Source organism: Dama dama, chromosome 30 (genome assembly GCF_033118175.1).
Source record: "Dama dama isolate Ldn47 chromosome 30, ASM3311817v1, whole genome shotgun sequence".
In the NCBI taxonomy this organism is placed as follows: Eukaryota; Metazoa; Chordata; class Mammalia; order Artiodactyla; family Cervidae; genus Dama; species Dama dama.
Genome location: NC_083710.1, coordinates 35433726 through 35450857, shown reverse-complemented (window position 1 = coordinate 35450857; position 17132 = coordinate 35433726). Strand labels below are relative to the sequence as shown.

The following is a 17132-nucleotide window of genomic DNA, read 5'->3' as shown; positions in this document are numbered from 1 at the left end:
ATCCAGAGAAGGCTCTGGGGACTCCCCTGGCCCCACTGCCCACCCATGGCAGGGGACACCTTGGTCTGCAGCCACGGTGGGGCCTCAGCTCACCTCCTGGCTTCCCCACTCATGCCATCCCCAGCCTCCAGCCTCCGCCTCCGGCCTTCACCCTCACCACTAACAGGCAACACCTGTGAGCCGGCAAAGGGGAGCGGGGTTCCTGGATTAAAACTCCCGTGCTACCACAGTGGCTTCTCTCCGTGGAATTCAGCCCCCAACCAAGGGTGCTGCTGCAGTGCTTTTTATGGAAAGGTTTTATTGCTCCTGTTGCCCTGCAGACCCCGGCTGGTCACTAATGGAGGTTCGTGTCTTCAGAAGGGCCAGTTCTGCCTTCATGTCTTACTCCCTCTGAGGTGAGGAGGATGGCATGGCTTGTTTCTCCCCTGCCAACAGAAGCCTAAGGAGAGCTTGTTGGGGTTTGTTGGACCTTCTGGTGGGTATGACTGAGAGAGAGAGAAAGGTAGTGGGCTGCTCCTGTGTAAGCGGACACACTAGACCCCAGTTCTCTGGGGCTCTGGAAGCCCAGGTCAGGCCTCCTCTGGCCAGAAAGCTTGCTATGGGAACCGATTTTCCTCCGTTCCCCGCTTGATCAGTGCTATAGGGCCCCGGACCTTCAGGCCCATCCAGCTTGGAGAAGCCCCACTCCTAGCCTTTTCTGCCGGCCCCCACTGGGTACCTCCCCAACGCCGACCCCCGCGGGCTCTCTCCCGCCCTCCATCCCCGCAGGCCGCTTCGCCAGTCCCAGCTCAAGCTTCTGCGTTTCTCCAAGTTCCAGAGAGACTCCTTCCACTCTCATGTAAGTGTCGGCGCAGCAACTAAGGTGGGAGGATAATAATAATAAAAGAAGAGACAAACCGCTGGAGAATAAAAGATTCCTTTTCTGTCCGTTTTGTTTTGCAGCTGGGAGTATAACAGGAGAGGGTGCGGAGCCAAAACGAGCTGGATAAGCGCTTTGGAATCCGCATGGGCTGGTGGTGTCAACGGGCCGCAATGGGAGTGAAGAGTTGGAGCAGTAAGCTGGATATATCGGTGGCAAAGCCCAAAACTATCAACAGATATTTTGGCAAAGGGTGCGCGTGTGGGGAGGGGGACAGAAGGGTTCGTTAGTCGTGCGACTGTCTTGATTCGCCCCGGCCTCCGTGCGCGGGGGTGGACTCCGTTCCAAGAGCATCGCGCGCGCCCGCGGCCCTGGCGCGCGTCCCAACGTGCGTCCCGGGGGTCCCCGGCTGGCGCGGCCACTACGGCTGCTCCCCGAGCAAGTCGGCGAGACGCAGGTGGCAGATCTTCTTCACCTCGCCCAAGGCGGTGCGCAGCTCCTGCGCTGGTGGGCACCGCAGCCGTCGCGCCAGCTCGCGGGGCGCCGCCGCCGGGTCGCTGAGGCGCACGGCGAGCACGAAGGGGAAGCCGAAGCGCGCGCGGTACTGCGCGGTGAGCTCGCTGAGCCGGAGCCGCTCGGCCGCGCCCAGGTTCTGCAGGCCCGCGGCGCTCTGCTCCCGCTGCGACTCGGCGGTGAGCCGGCCCCACTGCAGCTCGCGGCCCGCCAGCTCCGGGTGGCAGCGCAGGACGCCCTCCTGGCCTGCGGAGAAGCACAGACACACGGCGGCGGGAGCGCGTTATCGCGCCCGAAGGGCTTCCGAGAAAAGCAGGGACCCGGGACTTGATGAGGGGCAGCTCGGGGCGCCCAGCGCACCCGCCCCCTCCAGTTCGTCCCGAGCCCTGCGTCCCTCCAACCCCGCTTCACTCGGCCTCGGCCGGGGCCCCGGGGGCGGGGCGGGAAGTGACAAGTCTGTCCTTTGAGACCTTGGGGCCAGCAGAGCGGCGGGGAGCGGCCGCGGAGGCTCGGAATTTACGACTTGCTCGGGAGGGAGCGGGGACGCGATAAGGGAACCCGAGCGTTTCGTATCTTTTCAAAGTCCTTTGCTCTCAGGGGGGCTTTGATGTCGGAGAGGGCCGGACACAAGGGCCTGAAGACTTCCTGCAAAAGCCACGGAATGGGTTTCGCTCTGGAAAGGAGAAGGGCGGGGAGGGTCCACAGGGATAACATCCTTGGAGGTTGGCAAATAAATGCCCAGGGTTTTGTGACCCTAAGTGTGAGTTCTGGGCTTCTGGAATCAGGCGTGCAAAGAGCTTTGCAGATGATTAACTGCAAAGAAACCCATTTCCAGCCGAATCCTACGGCCCTTTGAACGAAAGTGGCTTCCTCCTTTTAGGAAAACAGCACCACTCACCACCCACCGTGTCTGAGGCTCGTTTCCCTTCTCCCACGGTAGATCTCAAAACAATTCTTGGAGAACAACCTTTCCTGGGAAGGCAGCTTCTCCTCATCTCCAAACACTGGCCTGAAATTGGCCACCCGTGGTGTGAGTCCTGCGATTTCAAGTCCTAATCCAGGGGGGTTTTCCCCGAGCCCTAGCCAATCATTTTACTTAGCTCTCTAAAGGAAGATTTAGAATCCTGGGGCTGGGCAAGCTTTCAGATATGCTAAACAGGAAACCCAATGCGAACAATGGGGCTGATGACACCTAGCTTGGTGAGGGGTGGCAAGGATTGGAGACCATTCATTTACCCAAACAGCACCTGATGCTAGCAGTTTTTCAATAAATAGCCATATTACCTGTCCTAGTAAACTCAGTGTAACTGGGCTGCCCTGCGGCTGGAAGCTTCTGTCCCTGGGGCTGAGAACCAGCATGGGGCTCCTCTGGGAAGGGGGGATCACTGACTGACTCTTCCTTTAATTAGAGTATAAACTCCCCCTGCTTAAATCTTATAGCTTCTGCCCAATTAAAGGATGACTGGGATTGTTGACTTGTGGACCTGTGTCCTGAAAGGTGGGAGAAGTGGGGTGGGGGGCACTTCTGAACTGAAGACAGGCTTCATCAGAGGCTCAGAAAGGAGAGGGTGACCTGCCCAAGGTCGCTGAGCCAGGAAGCTGGCTTTGGGGCACTGGCTGCCCCTTCAAGATTAAAGGTAGTTTAAAACGAAACTCAGGTCACTAGTAATCCCATTTCGGCAATATCTCCCATTTTAGAATACATCTCCTGGGCTTTGCAAAGCTGGGGCGCTCGGTCCCCGCATCTAGCGCATCCAGGTGGTGCGAAAACGTAGGTGATAAAGTCCCTACCTGGGCGCCCCCAGCCCTGGGCTGGAGGACGGCTGTGCTGCGGAGGCTGTCCAAGCCTGAGGCTGGGCGCCCCCTGAATCCACTCCACACCCATCCAGTCTGGACCCCCCCAGATGGGCGTGGGCGGCGGGGGCCTGGGAGGCTCCCAGGCTCTGACCGCAGGCCAGCCCTGCACACCCTCCTTGTTTATTCAGATTTTCAAAGGGGTGAGGAGGTGAGGGGCCAAGACCCCGCCTTCTCACTGAACTCCTCAGCGTCCCCCCGCCCCCCATTTCTTACTCTGCAGAGGCCCAGCTCCAGTGCAGAGGACGAGGTTATTGCTAGGAGGACCTAGCCAGGGGTTGGGTCTGTCCCCTGGTGTCCCCAAGCAGAACCCCGGTCCTGTGGGTGGCTGCCCACATCCCCGACCTGCCTCTTCTTTCTGGCCCTGACACCTAGCTTCTCACTCTGTTGGGCTCTTCCCTCTCTTGAAAACATCACCTGGGGTTAATGTTTGCCCAGAACTGAGCATGTTTTCCGCTGGTGGCGGGAAACAAGGGGGATGAGGGAAGCACACAGCAAAGAGAAGAAAAGAGATCAGAAAAGAGAATTTAAACACACACACACACACACACACACACACACAGCCCTCAAATGTAGGTAAAAGAAGATGGTGCAGGGAGGCAGGCAGGGAATGGTAGCTCTGGAGAAATAGAACCTGAGCCCGTTGAGCCAACGACTCCATCTTTATTGCCCCAAACCACTGATATGCCCCTTCCAATCCTTGCTGCCGGACAGCTCTGTCCCCCCTCCAGCGCTGCATCCCCAGTGGCCTTAAGCCCCAATAGGAGGCTGGAGAGACCACACCTGGGTACTCCCCACCTCAGCCCTGCAGTCCCCCTACCTGGAGTGACCAAACCTGCCTGGATGTCTCACTTCAGGCCTTTCAGTACTGTCTGTCCTTCAGTCTGTCCTAAAACCTGAAACAGCACCGCCTCTGCCATTGGCATGGCACGGTCTGGAGATGCAGGTGTGGACAGGCATTGTTTGCTGAGATCACAGATCAAGAATCTCTGCCCCTTGAAGAGTTCCTGGCACGGAGCCGACAGTCCTCATTGTATTAGCAGACAGTGGCGGCCGCTGAAGAGCAGGCGGTTGGCCTGGGAGCCCATCAATGTCCTCCAGTGTCCCCACACTGTCCCAGCTGGTGTGCCCTCCCTCCTGTCCCGCGCATGGCCTGGGCCACCCTCTCTCTCCACTTGTGTTCTGGGAGCCAGCGCCTCCATCCATGTCAAAGGCTATGATTTCAACCATCAATCCCCACCCCCACCAACATCACTGCCACTTCATCAACACACAAACCGGGCCTAGAAGCACTCAACCCCTAAACAAAAGGAGCACCCTCTCTTGATTGCCTGTGGTCCTCTAGTTCCTCCTTGCATCTCTGCTCCTCCTCACAGCACAGCTGCTCAAGGGGATTGTCTCCTCAGCATCTCCACTTCCTCTCCTCACCTCCCAGGTTCACCCCATCACACCTCCAGCCCCACCGACCTGCCAGGCTGTACTCCTCGGGTCACAGGTGACAGACAGCTTGCTCAAGCCAATGGCCAGTGCTCTGGCCTCTTCTCTCTCAGCCTCTTGGCAGCATGTCATGTTGTTGGCTCTGTCTCCTTGGAAGATTCCCATCATCACTTAATTCTCATCACTGGTCCAGATCAGCCACACAAACGCTCCCGGACTCAGTCCTCACACCTCCTCCCTTCTGATTCACATGGATGCCCTAAGTGTTCTCATCTAGCCCCCTAGCTTCATATGCCATTGATTATTTCAGGACACCCAGGTCTAGTCTAGTCCTCAGCTTTCCCCTGAGTCCCTTTGTTATGAGCCAACTGAACACTCAGTATCGTCCTCTGGATGGTTATTCAGCATCTCGGCCTTGCTAGGCTCCCATTCTCCATCCTGTCCTCTCAATGTCGAACTCTCCCTCATTGCAGAAAACAGACCACCAGCCACTCAGTTGCTCATATAAAAAACACAGGTGTTACCCTTCATTTCGGGCTTCCCAGTGGTAAAGATCCGCCTGCCAATGCTGGAGCCACAGGAGATGCAGGTTTGATCCCTCGATTGGAAAGATCCCCTGGAGAAGGAAATAGCAACCTACTCCAGTCTTCTTGGCTGGAGAATCCCATGGACAGAGGAGCCTTGCGGGCTACAGTCCATCGGGTCACAGAGTCAGACACGACTTAAACAATAATACAACAATCCTTCATTTCTTTTTGTTTCTGACCTGCCTTCTTGACACAAATCTATCAAAAACACCTGTTGTCTCTAACTCTGAAATTCATCCTGAAAATCCAGCCATGTCTCTTCATCTCTCCTGCTCCAACCCTAGTCCACCTGACCATCACCTCTCAATTTTACTGCTACTGCAGGCCCTCCACCTGACCCCTTTCCTCACATCCCTCCACTCTACACCATTCTCCAACCGCCTTGGTCTTTCTTATCACTTCTTAAGAAAGACCTCTTTTATTACACATGTTCTATCCTAGTGCAAATGTTCTTCTCATAGTTTCTAGAATTGAAACAATCCTTTTGTATGTATGCTAATCCTGCATCTCTTCACTGGAATGTCAGCTCATTGAAGGCAGGGACTTGTCTTGTTCATGGCTCTATCTCCAGGGCCAGGGACAATTCCCCAGGGGAGAGTAGGCGCTTAGTAAGTGTTTATTGACTGACACTCCGGGGAGAAAATCCTGTATATTTTTGACTGAACAAACACATCTTAATAGCCTCATATAAATACCTTATAACCTGTATTGAAGGAAGTTATCGGTATCCAACTCTTTGATGCTTTCAACAACTATCTTCTGAAATAAGTATTAGGTAATGAATCATGGCATTATTGCTATTCTGAAATGCCACAGAAAGATGCATGATTAACTGTTATGACATTTTTATTGCTCTTTGATGTTTAATACAAATCACTATTGAATTTGTTCATTATTGGCCGTGTGTGTGTGTGTGTGTGAACCTTCTTCCCTATATTGTTGCCATTCCTCTTGCTTGGGAATCAGGAACTGATTGGCTTGAAAAGGTATTTTGCCAATTAGTTTTGGAGCTAAATATTAGTCCTATACTGCCACCTACTGGTCAGTAATCACCATAGTGTCTCCGGAATGAATTGTCAACCTTGGCTTACTCTTGAAACAGAATTTTCAGTTCTTTAAATGGCAGAGAGTTTTCTTAGATCATCTAAGACAAATCCTTGACCAGATAGATCATCATAACCTGAATATCTCTATAAGGGCCCTTTTAGTTTTAGGATTCAAAGGCTCTGTTACACCCAGGTTGTTGTTTACTCTCTAAAGAGTAAGGCGTCCCCAAAGGCTCAGTGGAGAGAATCTGCCTGCAATGCAGGAAGAAGTGGGTTCAATCTCTGGGTCAGGAATATCCCCTGGAGCAGGGAATGGCAACCCACTCTAGTATTCTTGCCTGGGAAATTTCACGGACAGAGGAGCTTGGGGGGCTACAGTCTATGGGGTTGTGAGCACACATCTAAGAAGAAAAGCTAGACTTTTACTCGATTATTTTAAAAACTAGGGAGGCGACTTCCCTGGCAGTCAATGGTGGGGACTTCACCTTCCAACGCATGGGGTGTGGGTTTGATCCCTGGTTGGGAAACTAGGATCCCGTATGCCTCTTGGCCAAAAAGCCAGAACACAAACAACAGAGGCAATATAGTAACAAATTCAATAAAGACTTTTTAAATGGCCCACATTAAAAAAAAAAAAAACTTAAAAAAATAAAAACCAGCAAGTTCCCTGGTGGGATTCTGGATTTTCACTGCTGCTGGCCGGGGTTCAATCCCTGGTCTGGGAATTGAGATCCTGCAAGTCAAGAAATGTAGCCAAGAAAAAAAAAAAAGATAAAAATAAAATAATAAAAATAAAACCCTAAATATCTGGTACATCAAACATTAACATTATTGAATAAATCAGTGAATGAATAGGTGAAGTCCCTAGAAACTGTTTCTAGATTTTGCCTTTGAATTTCCAGAAAATTCTTCAAAAGCTGTTGGGTTGATTATCAGGGTTTGTCAGTTTTCTTATCTGTAAAATGGGGATAATAGTGATAATCCTTATTTTATAGGATTATTATAAGGATTAAGGGGGTTAGTAAATGCCAAGTGTTGGGAAAGGTGCTTGAAAGACAGCAATAGTAAGGGGAAAATGCATTTTAGGGGTTGTCATCATTATTTCCACCACTAACTCCGCTTGCCTAATGCCATGAAGATGATTAGATAGGAGGAGGTGATTAGAGAGGACTGCTCTCCCAGCTGCCCCAGGCAAGTGTGGCCACCAGCACAGGGCTGAGAAGCAAGCTCTACCAGCAGGGAGGTCCCTCAAAGAACTGCCTGGAGTGCAGAAGCCAGCAAACGCCCAGCTGGCTCCAACTCCCTCCAGTGGTCTTGTCCCACTGACCTGCTGCAAAAGTCACCCCAGTTAAAGTGTGTGGGGAAGGGTAATGCCAGGTTCCACCATCTTTCAACATCCCCTTAGAAACGATTTCATTCATTCCCTTAGCAAACCTTGATCATGTTCCAGTGTTCTGTCCATGGGGTGGGATGGGATTCTGACACTGGCCCGGGTACAGTGGGTCCCTCGTGTTTGCAGCCAGCTGGGCTGCGGGCGCTGCGGGTCCAGCTTTGGACAGGCTGTGGGTGAGGGTCAACAGGGCCCCTACGCTCTTATTTGTGGCAGGTGTGGGATCTAGTTCCCTGACCAGGGATCAAACCCGGGGCCCCCCTGCACTGGGAGCTCGGGGTCTTCACCACTGGACCACAGGGAAGTCAGGGCCTCCACATTCCTGTCAGTTTGGTTTAATCCCCCATCCTCCCGTCTTCCTGAATGTACCTAAAATGAAATAAAGGAGCCCCTTGTTTGGGAGCCTCCCTCTGACCTCTGGAAACCTCGCCGGAGCCCTGGGCTCAGAGGCCAGGACTGTGGTGCAAAAGAGTGCCGCGTCCACAGCCCAGCTCCCTGTGGAAGCCCCTCTGTGAAGACAGCCTGTCCCCTCGAGGTCCCCTCAGCCAATCCAGGCTTCTCCAGGGACCTTGAGGACAGCCCGGGAGGCAGCCTCGGCCGCTGACCTTTGGCCTGTGAACCCCTGGGAGGCTGTGTGTCCTTCTGACTCACCTGGGATTGGCCTGACCCCGAACTTCCCTCCTCTCCCCACCCCACACCCACCCAAGGGCCTCCTTTTCTCTCTCCACCCAAAGGAGATTTTCTACCCCTTTCTCCAGAGGGATCTCTTCAGACTTTTGTCTCCCCCGCCCCCCACCCCCGCACCTCACACCCACAGGGAGCTGCTGGCCTGAGGGACTTTACTTGCCTAGTCCAAACCGGCCCTTTCTGGTAAAACGTCAGCCATTCTCTCTTTCCCCCCAGGCTCCTCAGATAGTCTGATACGGAGCAGTCTCCTCTCTTGCATAAGGGACATTCCCAAAGCCAACGCAGGGCTGAGGTGGTGGTGGTGGGGGGGGCACCAGCCTGACCTTTGGTCCCTGAGCAGCTCTGAGGCCAGATGAGGCAGCCGCCGGTTCCTCTTTCCTGGTAACCCCGGAGCTTTAATATTTAACAGCCAGTTTACCGGAGCCAAGGAACCTTCTTTCATTCTACTGCCCACTGAACACTGCAAGAGCTTGACTCTCATTTGCAAAAGTCTGAAGAAACCCACCAAGCCTCACAGCAAAAACAAGGAAATGTGTATACCAGGGATAAGCAATTAGACTCAAATATCTCAAAACAGTTTGATAACAAAAAAGTAGACTCACAAATGAGAAAACTAGAGGCTACCAGTGGCGGGGGGGTGGGGGCGGTGAGAGGGGCATTATGGATGGGGGAGAGGAGGCTGAGACGACTGGGTCTAAGATAGGCTCGGGAATATATCTTACAAGACGGAGAATACAGCCAATATTTTGTAATAACTAAATGGAAAGCAACCTTTAAAAATTGTGTTTAAAAATAAAAAACAGCCACAAGACCTCCCCTCCCCCCATTTTAAAAGAAATCTTTTTTAGCCACACTATGGCTTGTGGGACATGAGTTTGAGCAAGCTCCAGGAGTTGGTGATGGACAGAGAAGCCTGGTGTGCTGCATGCAGTCCATGGGGTCACAAAGAGTCGGACAGGACTGAGTGACTGAACTGAACTGAAGGCTTGTGGGATCTTAGCTCCCAATCAGGGTTTGAACCCAGGCCCTTGGCAGCGAAACCTCAGAGTCTTAACCACTGGACCATCAGGGAATTCCCTCCCCCATCTTTTTGATAAGCACGCCTGAAATCCCTCTGCGGAGACTCTCAGTGTCCAACCCCAAAGCCTTACCTGACAGTGGAAGACCATCAATAAAGGCAAAAAAGTGCTTCTCTAAATCTCCCAAGTCAGAGAATGGGCGTTTGGACCAAACCGCGGCTGCAATCAGAGGACATCTCTCGATGACATTTCCAAACACATCCATAAATTCTCCAAAGTCCATGGAGTTGACCTTCTCAATGTCCATGGCTTGTGCTCCACTGGCAGTGGCAGGACTGGGCTCCCCTCTGGGTGAGTGACTGACACGTCTCTGCTCGCTGAGTTATATTTGCTGAATGCACAGGCTTGGTGTGTGTTTTTTTTTTTTTTGCGACACCAGCTTGGCATGTTTTAACTGCCTCTGGGAAAAGCAGAGATCCAGAATTCTTGTGCAATCAACAAACACAGGCTTAAGGTCTAATCCAGGGAGCAGATATCTTGCAGAGGGGGAAACATGTCCAGCCAAACTCTTCCCACCATCCAAGCAGGCAGAGGCCATATTCAGCCTCAGCATTCAAGCCAGTTAGCCTTCTGGTGCCATTAACATTTTCCTACCTGCTTACTGTATTTACTTCATGACTGAAGGACTGATAGCAAAGAAGTCAAGGAACTTTACTTTTCAAAGGGGGTAAATCTGGTGCCAGAAGTGCCATCATTACAGGCCATGTCTTCAAATATGGAGGAAGATAAATTTGTATAGGCACACACACACACACAGGGCTTCCCTGGTAGCTCAGTTGGTAAAGAATCAACCCAAAACGATACAGGAGATCACCTGCAGTGGAAGAGACCCAGGTTCGATCCCTGGGTTGGGAAGCTCCCCTGGTTATGGAAATGGCAACACACTCCAGTATTCGTGCCTGGAGAATCCCATGGACAGAGGAGGCTGACAGGCTACAGTCCATGGGGTCGCAAAGAGTCAGAGGTGACTTAGTGACTGAACAACAATCATATGCATGTGTGTGTGTGTGGTGAGGGGTGGCTAAGTTGTGTCCAACTCTTTGTGACCCCATGGACTGTAGCCTGCCAGGCTCCTCTGTCCATGAGATTTCCCTTGCTTGAGTGAGCTGCCAGTTCCTTCTCCAGGATCTTCCTCACCCAGGGATCGAACCCATGTCTCCTGCATTGGCAGGCGGGTTCTTTACCACTGAACCACCAGGGAAGCCGATGTATATCATATGTATTGCCTATCATATATATTGCATAGATATGTGAACACACACTGGATCCTGTATCGTGTGTAAAGTTTCAGGCAAGCAGCCCAGTGTGGAGGGCCTGGTCCCAGGAGAGCTTGGATCCACGCTCTGCCCCCTACTAGCTGGCATTCGTCAAGTTATTAAACTTTTCTGAACCTCAGTTTCTTTGTCTGTCAAGTGGGGATAATATAAGTATTTGCCTGATGGGATTTTTGCAAAGATAAAGCAAGTTAATGGAGCAGAGTGCTCCTGTTAGCATCGCCCAGCAGAGGTGTCGGCTGATACAATGTTGTCTGTGCACGAAGCCTGCAGAGGACCAGCCACAGAACGTCCTCTGCAGTCCCTTCTGCCACCAGAGCCAACACAGCCTTTTCCTGTCCCCTCAGGTTCCCTGCAGACAGGCTAACAGCCAATGTTAATTTCTTTCCGATCTCCCTCCCTGGGCGCCCTCAAAGCTGATTGTCAGGAAAGGAGGGTGAGGTCTGTCCAGCAACACCCCCCCTCACCCCCGGACCCTGCAATCCTCACAAGTCTTATTCCCTTCCTGGTCCCAGGAGTGAGCACAGGAGTGGGGAACTGAAGACAGAGCAGAAGGCAAGGGAGAAAGGGTTCCCCTCCCCACGCATGACCCCTACCTTCCTCCTCCCGTTATTCTGCACATAGAGGGTCCTTCCTCCCCACCAAGCCCCCCGGCACTGGCAGCCTGGGCCTGGAGACTGGCGGCTCTCAGCTCCTCTGAAGCAGTGGGAGAGATAGACATCTGAATTTGCAAGTGGAAACTTCTTAGCTCATGGAAATGCTGATATGCACGGTGGGAAGGGCCTTGCATTTGGGGCAGAGACCAGGAGCCTAACCTTTTATTCAGTGTTATCTGTTGTATAATAATGGAACTCCAAACAGCCTACTAACATAGGAAGCCTTAAGGTTAAGGTATTAAACAGTCCTGGACACAGAAGCAACGGACCACCCTCCACCTGCCAATGCAAGAGATATAGGAGACACGAGATTCTCTGGAGGAGGACATGGCAACCCACTCCAGTATTCTTGCCTGGAGAATCCCATGGACAGAGGAGCCTGGCAGGCTATAGTCCATGGGGTCATAAAGAGTTGGGCACGACTGAGCACAACACCCACAAAAATCCAACCAAATTCCTAGTATGGAACCTGGACGGCCAGGCCACTCAAGGACCCTGGGCTCAGTTAATCCTGTCTGACTCCTCCAGTCAAAGTGAAGAAATGTAAAGTGGTCAGAGGTCAGGCCATTCTCACCCTAGCAAAAAGTTAAGTTACAGAACTGTACAGTATATGTAAGGAAATTGTGTGGTATTTGAATTATATATCGATAAAGCAGTTATTTTCTTTTTAAATTTTACTTTTTGATTTATTTTTCAAGATTTTTTTTTTAATATGGACCATTTTTAAACACTTTATTAAATTTGTCACAGTATTTCTTCTGTTTTAAGATTTGGTTCTTTTGGCCTCAAGACATGTAGGATCTTAGCTCCCCAACCAGGGATTAAACCCGCAACCTCTGGATTGGCAGGCGAAGTCTTAACCACTGGACCATCAGGAACATTCCAAAGCTGCTATTTTCTAAAGTTAACTTATAGAGAGCTGTAGCTTCATAATCTCCATTTAACCTGTAAGATATGATTCTTATGTCCTGGGCTGAATGTATTATTATATCTGACTTTATTATAATTTTTCTCTTAAGGTAAGAGACTTTTAGCAATCCATGGAGAAAATCCTTAAACAGTCAAATTTTTATTTCATTTTCCTTTAGTTGAACTGTTTCAAGCATCTGTTCCCTTCAGTGATAGCCCTTATGTTTTCTTGAGCAGAGCTTAGGGAGATTTTTGGGAGTTGGAGCTCCTGTGATCCTCCTCTTACCAGACTCCTTCCATTGGCTGAGCCGAAGCAACATGAAGTTCTGGCCGAAGGAGCCCAGAGTGGTCGGTGAGGCCGGGAGGAGGCGGCAGGCATGGGGGATGGGTCAGGTCTGCAGTTAGTATCTTGGTGGAGCTGACTAAGTGACTTAACCCTCTTAAGCTTAAGCTTTGGCTTCACTGTCTGTTAAACTGTCGCAGAACAAGCTCCTACCACCCAGTTTGTTAAATGAGAAAAATGCACGTGACGCCTTCAGCACAGCTCTGGAATAGTGTTATGGACAAATCAATATAATATACAGAATTTATCAGAGTGGACCTTGATGACATTATGTTACGAAAAGACATATACTGCATGATGCCACTTATATAAAGTTCCCAGAGTAGCCAAATTCAGAAGAGCAGAAGGGAGGACATGCTGCCAGGGCCTGGGGGTGGGGGTGAGGGACACAGGGAATAGGCAGTCAGTGTCTAAAGGGGACAGCTCTGGTCTGAGAAGATGAAAAGGTTCTGGAAATGATGGTGAGAATGGTTGCTCAGCAATGTGAATGTAATTTTTGTGTGTGTGTGTGTGTGAATGTAACTAATACCACTCAGCTGTACACTGAAAGATGGCTAAAAGGTATACACACTGCTACATATAAAATAAAGAGATCAGGACCTACATATAGCACTGGGAACTATATTTAATATTTTGTAATAATCTATGAGAGAAAAGAATCTGAAGAATATATGTACATATCTGTAGCTAAGTCACTTTGCTGTACACCTCAAATTAATACAACATTGCTAATCAACCGTACCCTAATATAAAATAAAAAATAAATTGAAAAAAGAATATATATACGTATACATATGTATGTAACTGAATCACTTTCTTGAACATCTGAAACTAAGGCACTGTAAATCAACTATACATCAGTTTAAAAAGTGGCTCAAGTGGTAAATTTTATATTATGTATATTTTACTGCAGAAAAAGATCATCAGAGACTTTCCTGCCTCTTTAAGATAATGGGAATTTTAATACATGTTGGGTCTCCAGGAGCTAAAAAAAAAATGTTTTTCCAGGTGGTAACTGCCCCTCCTCTTTTTTTTTTCCCTGTTGCTAAGGGTGAGGGTGGTACAGACAGTTGTTGCCTAGTTGCTAAGACGTGTGTGCCTCTTTGTGACCTCCGGGGCCGAAGCCCGCCATGGGACACTCCAGGCAAGAATACTGGAGTGGCCTGCCATTTCCTCCTCCAGTGTATCTTCCCGACCCAGGGATTGAACCCGTGTCTTCTATGTCTCCTGCTTTGACAGGTGGGTTCTTTACCACTGAGCCATCTGGGAAAACAAATGTTAATTCTGACAAGTCACTTATTTTGATGTAAAGGATAGTGGGCATGGCAGGTGAGTTCAGACAAATGCTATGGAGCCGGTGGTCCTTCATGAAGAGCTGAAGAGTGAGAAGCAAGATCAGGAAGGAACACAAGCGGTGGGAGGACGGCTGAGGTGGTGGTAATGAGGTCACCCAGGCATCTTCCTGCTACAGACCAGCCCCACGGGGTGTTTTTCTTCCTCCTGGAGATCTCTAAGAAACAGAGCCTTTGTTTTCAGGATAGGAAACCAGTCCAGGTTCAGACAACACGAAGCAGAGCAGGTGCTCCAAGAATATGGTCAGAAGTCCATCCCGCGGCAGATGAACACAAGGTGTAGAAGCCAGTGGTGAATTCCAGGTCCCAGGAGACAGTCTGACCCCAGGCTGCGCCACTACTGGTGTAAATAATGCACATAAAAGGGACCGTCATTCCCACAGTAGGTGAATAAACGAAGTCATCTGCAGAGAGGGTTATTCTTCCCTCTAATCAACGGGTTAGCTTTGTCTTTAATTCTACTTCTTAAAATTCGCTCTTCCGGAGGCAGGCTGGAGTCCTGGCGGCCAGGCTGCGGTGATGAAAGCAGCAGTGCCAGGGCGCCACCTACTGGCAAGACTCCCACAGGGGCCGGGAGGCCCGGGGCTGACCGTAAGGAGCCACAGCCCCGCCCCACACTCCGGGGGTCATCAACTGTGTTCTGACACTTTTTAAAATGTTTAGTCATGTCCGGGATAAAACTTGACCCAAAGGAAAACTGACTTTGTGCTAAGAGCTGGGTTTTTAAAAGAATCTAATTTCATTTTCCCTTAAGAGGTTATTTATTTTTAAAATTTTATTGAAGTCTACTTGTTTTAAAATATTGTGTTAATTTCTGTTGTAGAGCCAAGTGAAAAGTCATACATATATATTCTTTTTCATATTCTTTTCTATTATGGTTTATCGCAGGATGTTGAATATAGTGCCCTGTGCTATGCAGCAGGATCTTAGCTGCTTATCCATCCTGTTATACTAGTTTGCATCTGCCAATCACAAGTTCCCAGTCCTTCTCTCCCCGACCCCCTCTCCTAAGAGGTTTTGAAATGCCATCCTTCCTTGGATTAGGAGTTTGGGATTAGCAGATGCAAACTATTACGTAGACAATATGGATAAACAAGGTCCAGCTGTAGAACACAGGAAACTGTGATAAACCACAATGAAAAAGAATAAGTAAATAAATAACTGAATCACTTTGCTGAACGGCAGAAATTAACACCGCATTGTAAATCAACTATACTTCAACAAAATAAGTTTAAAAGATAAAATAAATGCCACCCTCCCTAAGAAAAGATTGCCTTTTCAATATCATAGTTGGAAAAAAAAAATATCATAGTTGGTACATACAAAAGTTATGTTCCTAAGGATAATACCATGAGGAATTATGGTATTATCTGTGAAGCCATGACCTCACCCAACCCCTAAAAACTTCAAATGCCATCATGTGAAAATGAGTAAAGAGTGGTAATTGTACATTCACAGCTCCATGCAACATCATGAGTGAATCTCTGCATAACGTTGTTTTGTGTTGTTTCTAAAAGGAAGTAGGCTCTGGAAGTCTACAGTGTATGACACCTTTTTTTGTAAAGCTCATGACCATCAGCTGTTCTTCACCCAGTCTAGGGGCAGGAGTCATGGAGCCTTTCAAAAATTTGATGAAGGAATTAGTCTTCTTCAAAGGAAAAAAACACACAGGCACAAGCAACATATCTCACAGGGTTTCAGGAAGTTCATGACTCCCATTAAGTCTCACCCTAAATCTGCCATGTAAACAACTCAATAATGAACATTTCTATAGTAGAAACTTTATTTCCATTCATAAAATATATCACTAAATAGCTGAAAAAGTTACATATTATTTTAAAACAGATTTAAAAAATCATATTAGCTTTTCCTTAGCAAAATGCTTTTGTCTTCTGTATTTACAAGAGTATACTATACTTCAGGTAGACAATTTTCACTCAAGCCAGCCTGGGAAGGCCTTTGGATGAAGGTAGATTCTTCGGTAACGTTATCAGCTCTTCTTGCCTTGTGCAAAGGATGACTGGATTTTACAAAAGTCCCTTTGGAAACAAGAGTAAATACAGAGAGCTTCTAGAGAAAAGTCCAGCAAAGCAGCAGTTGAGAATATATTTTCACTTAGTGATGAAATTAATCTTATTTTGGTAATCTACACAGCCTGTTTAATGTAGGCAGGGGGGGATGAGGTCCTTAAGACTAAGTAGTTTCTCTAGGAATCTTCAGTGTGAGCCTGAGGAGAGGGTAGCCCCAAGTCCACCTCTCTGCTGTAAGGTCGCCTGTTTTGGTAAACAGAAGGACGCTCTGAAACACGGCCATCCATGTTCTGATACATCTGTGTGTGAGAAAGAGATGGACACAGATCACCACCACCTAAGACTGACGAGTCACATGCCTACATTGCAAATTGTTACTTGCTTTTATTACGTATAGATCACAGAGGATAGTCTACGTATTAATTGACAAAGCAAATGTGGTCTTTTTATTTAGGGTGAAATCAAGTCATAGTCAAATATTTTATTTCATTATTATTTCTTCTCTTAGATATAGAATCTCAATCTAGAAATGCTAACGCCGAGCAGAAAAACCATAAAAGAGAGAGGTCATTTGTATAAAGAATGGATAAACAACAAGGTCCTCCTGTATAGCACAGGGCACTATATTCAATATCCTGTGATTAAACCATAATGGAAAAGAATATGAAAAAGAATGTATTTATATGTATACCTCAATCACCTTGCTCTACAACAGAAATTAACCCAGCATTGTAAATCAGCTATATTTCAAATAAATTTTTTTAAAAATGAGAAAGTCCCCCAAAAGAGATCTGGTCTTTATACAATAAATACAGAGAACAGATTTCTTGGTTTTCACTTGGGAGTTTTGACTTTAAAATTTTTGTCCAAATGAAAACAGCTCTACTTTTTTGTCTCACTATAAAGTTAATACACATTCATATAGATAAACTAAGCAATTGTTGGTCAGTCACTAAATTGTATCCAACTCTTTGCGACCCCATGGACTGCAGCACACCAGGATTCCCTGTTCTTCACTATCTCCTAGAGTTTGCTTAGACTCATGTCCATTGAGTCAGTAAGGCTATCTAACCATCTCATCCTCTGCCACCCCCTTCTCCTTTTGCCTCCTAAGCA

The 17132-nt window shown here is 48.6% G+C and overlaps 2 protein-coding genes across 2 annotated transcripts in view; both read right to left on the bottom strand.

Annotated features, from left to right (window-relative positions):
- Positions 1 to 900: 900 nt before the first annotated feature.
- URAD (ureidoimidazoline (2-oxo-4-hydroxy-4-carboxy-5-) decarboxylase) lies at positions 901 to 9755 on the bottom strand. Its single transcript, XM_061133719.1, has 2 exons — positions 9525 to 9755; positions 901 to 1618 (listed from the first exon to the last, which is right to left on the bottom strand). Exons 1-2 carry the CDS (start codon positions 9697 to 9699, stop codon positions 1281 to 1283), a joined length of 513 nt encoding a protein of 170 aa, XP_060989702.1. The 5' UTR covers positions 9700 to 9755; the 3' UTR covers positions 901 to 1280.
- A 5990-nt stretch (positions 9756 to 15745) lies between these two features.
- FLT3 (fms related receptor tyrosine kinase 3) overlaps positions 15746 to 17132 on the bottom strand; it is a 67135-nt gene continuing 65748 nt past the window's right edge. Inside the window, exon 24 of the mRNA XM_061133193.1 lies at positions 15746 to 16315. Within this exon, the coding sequence (XP_060989176.1) occupies positions 16193 to 16315 (123 nt within the window). The 3' untranslated portion in view covers positions 15746 to 16192. The remainder of the gene's footprint in view (positions 16316 to 17132) is intronic.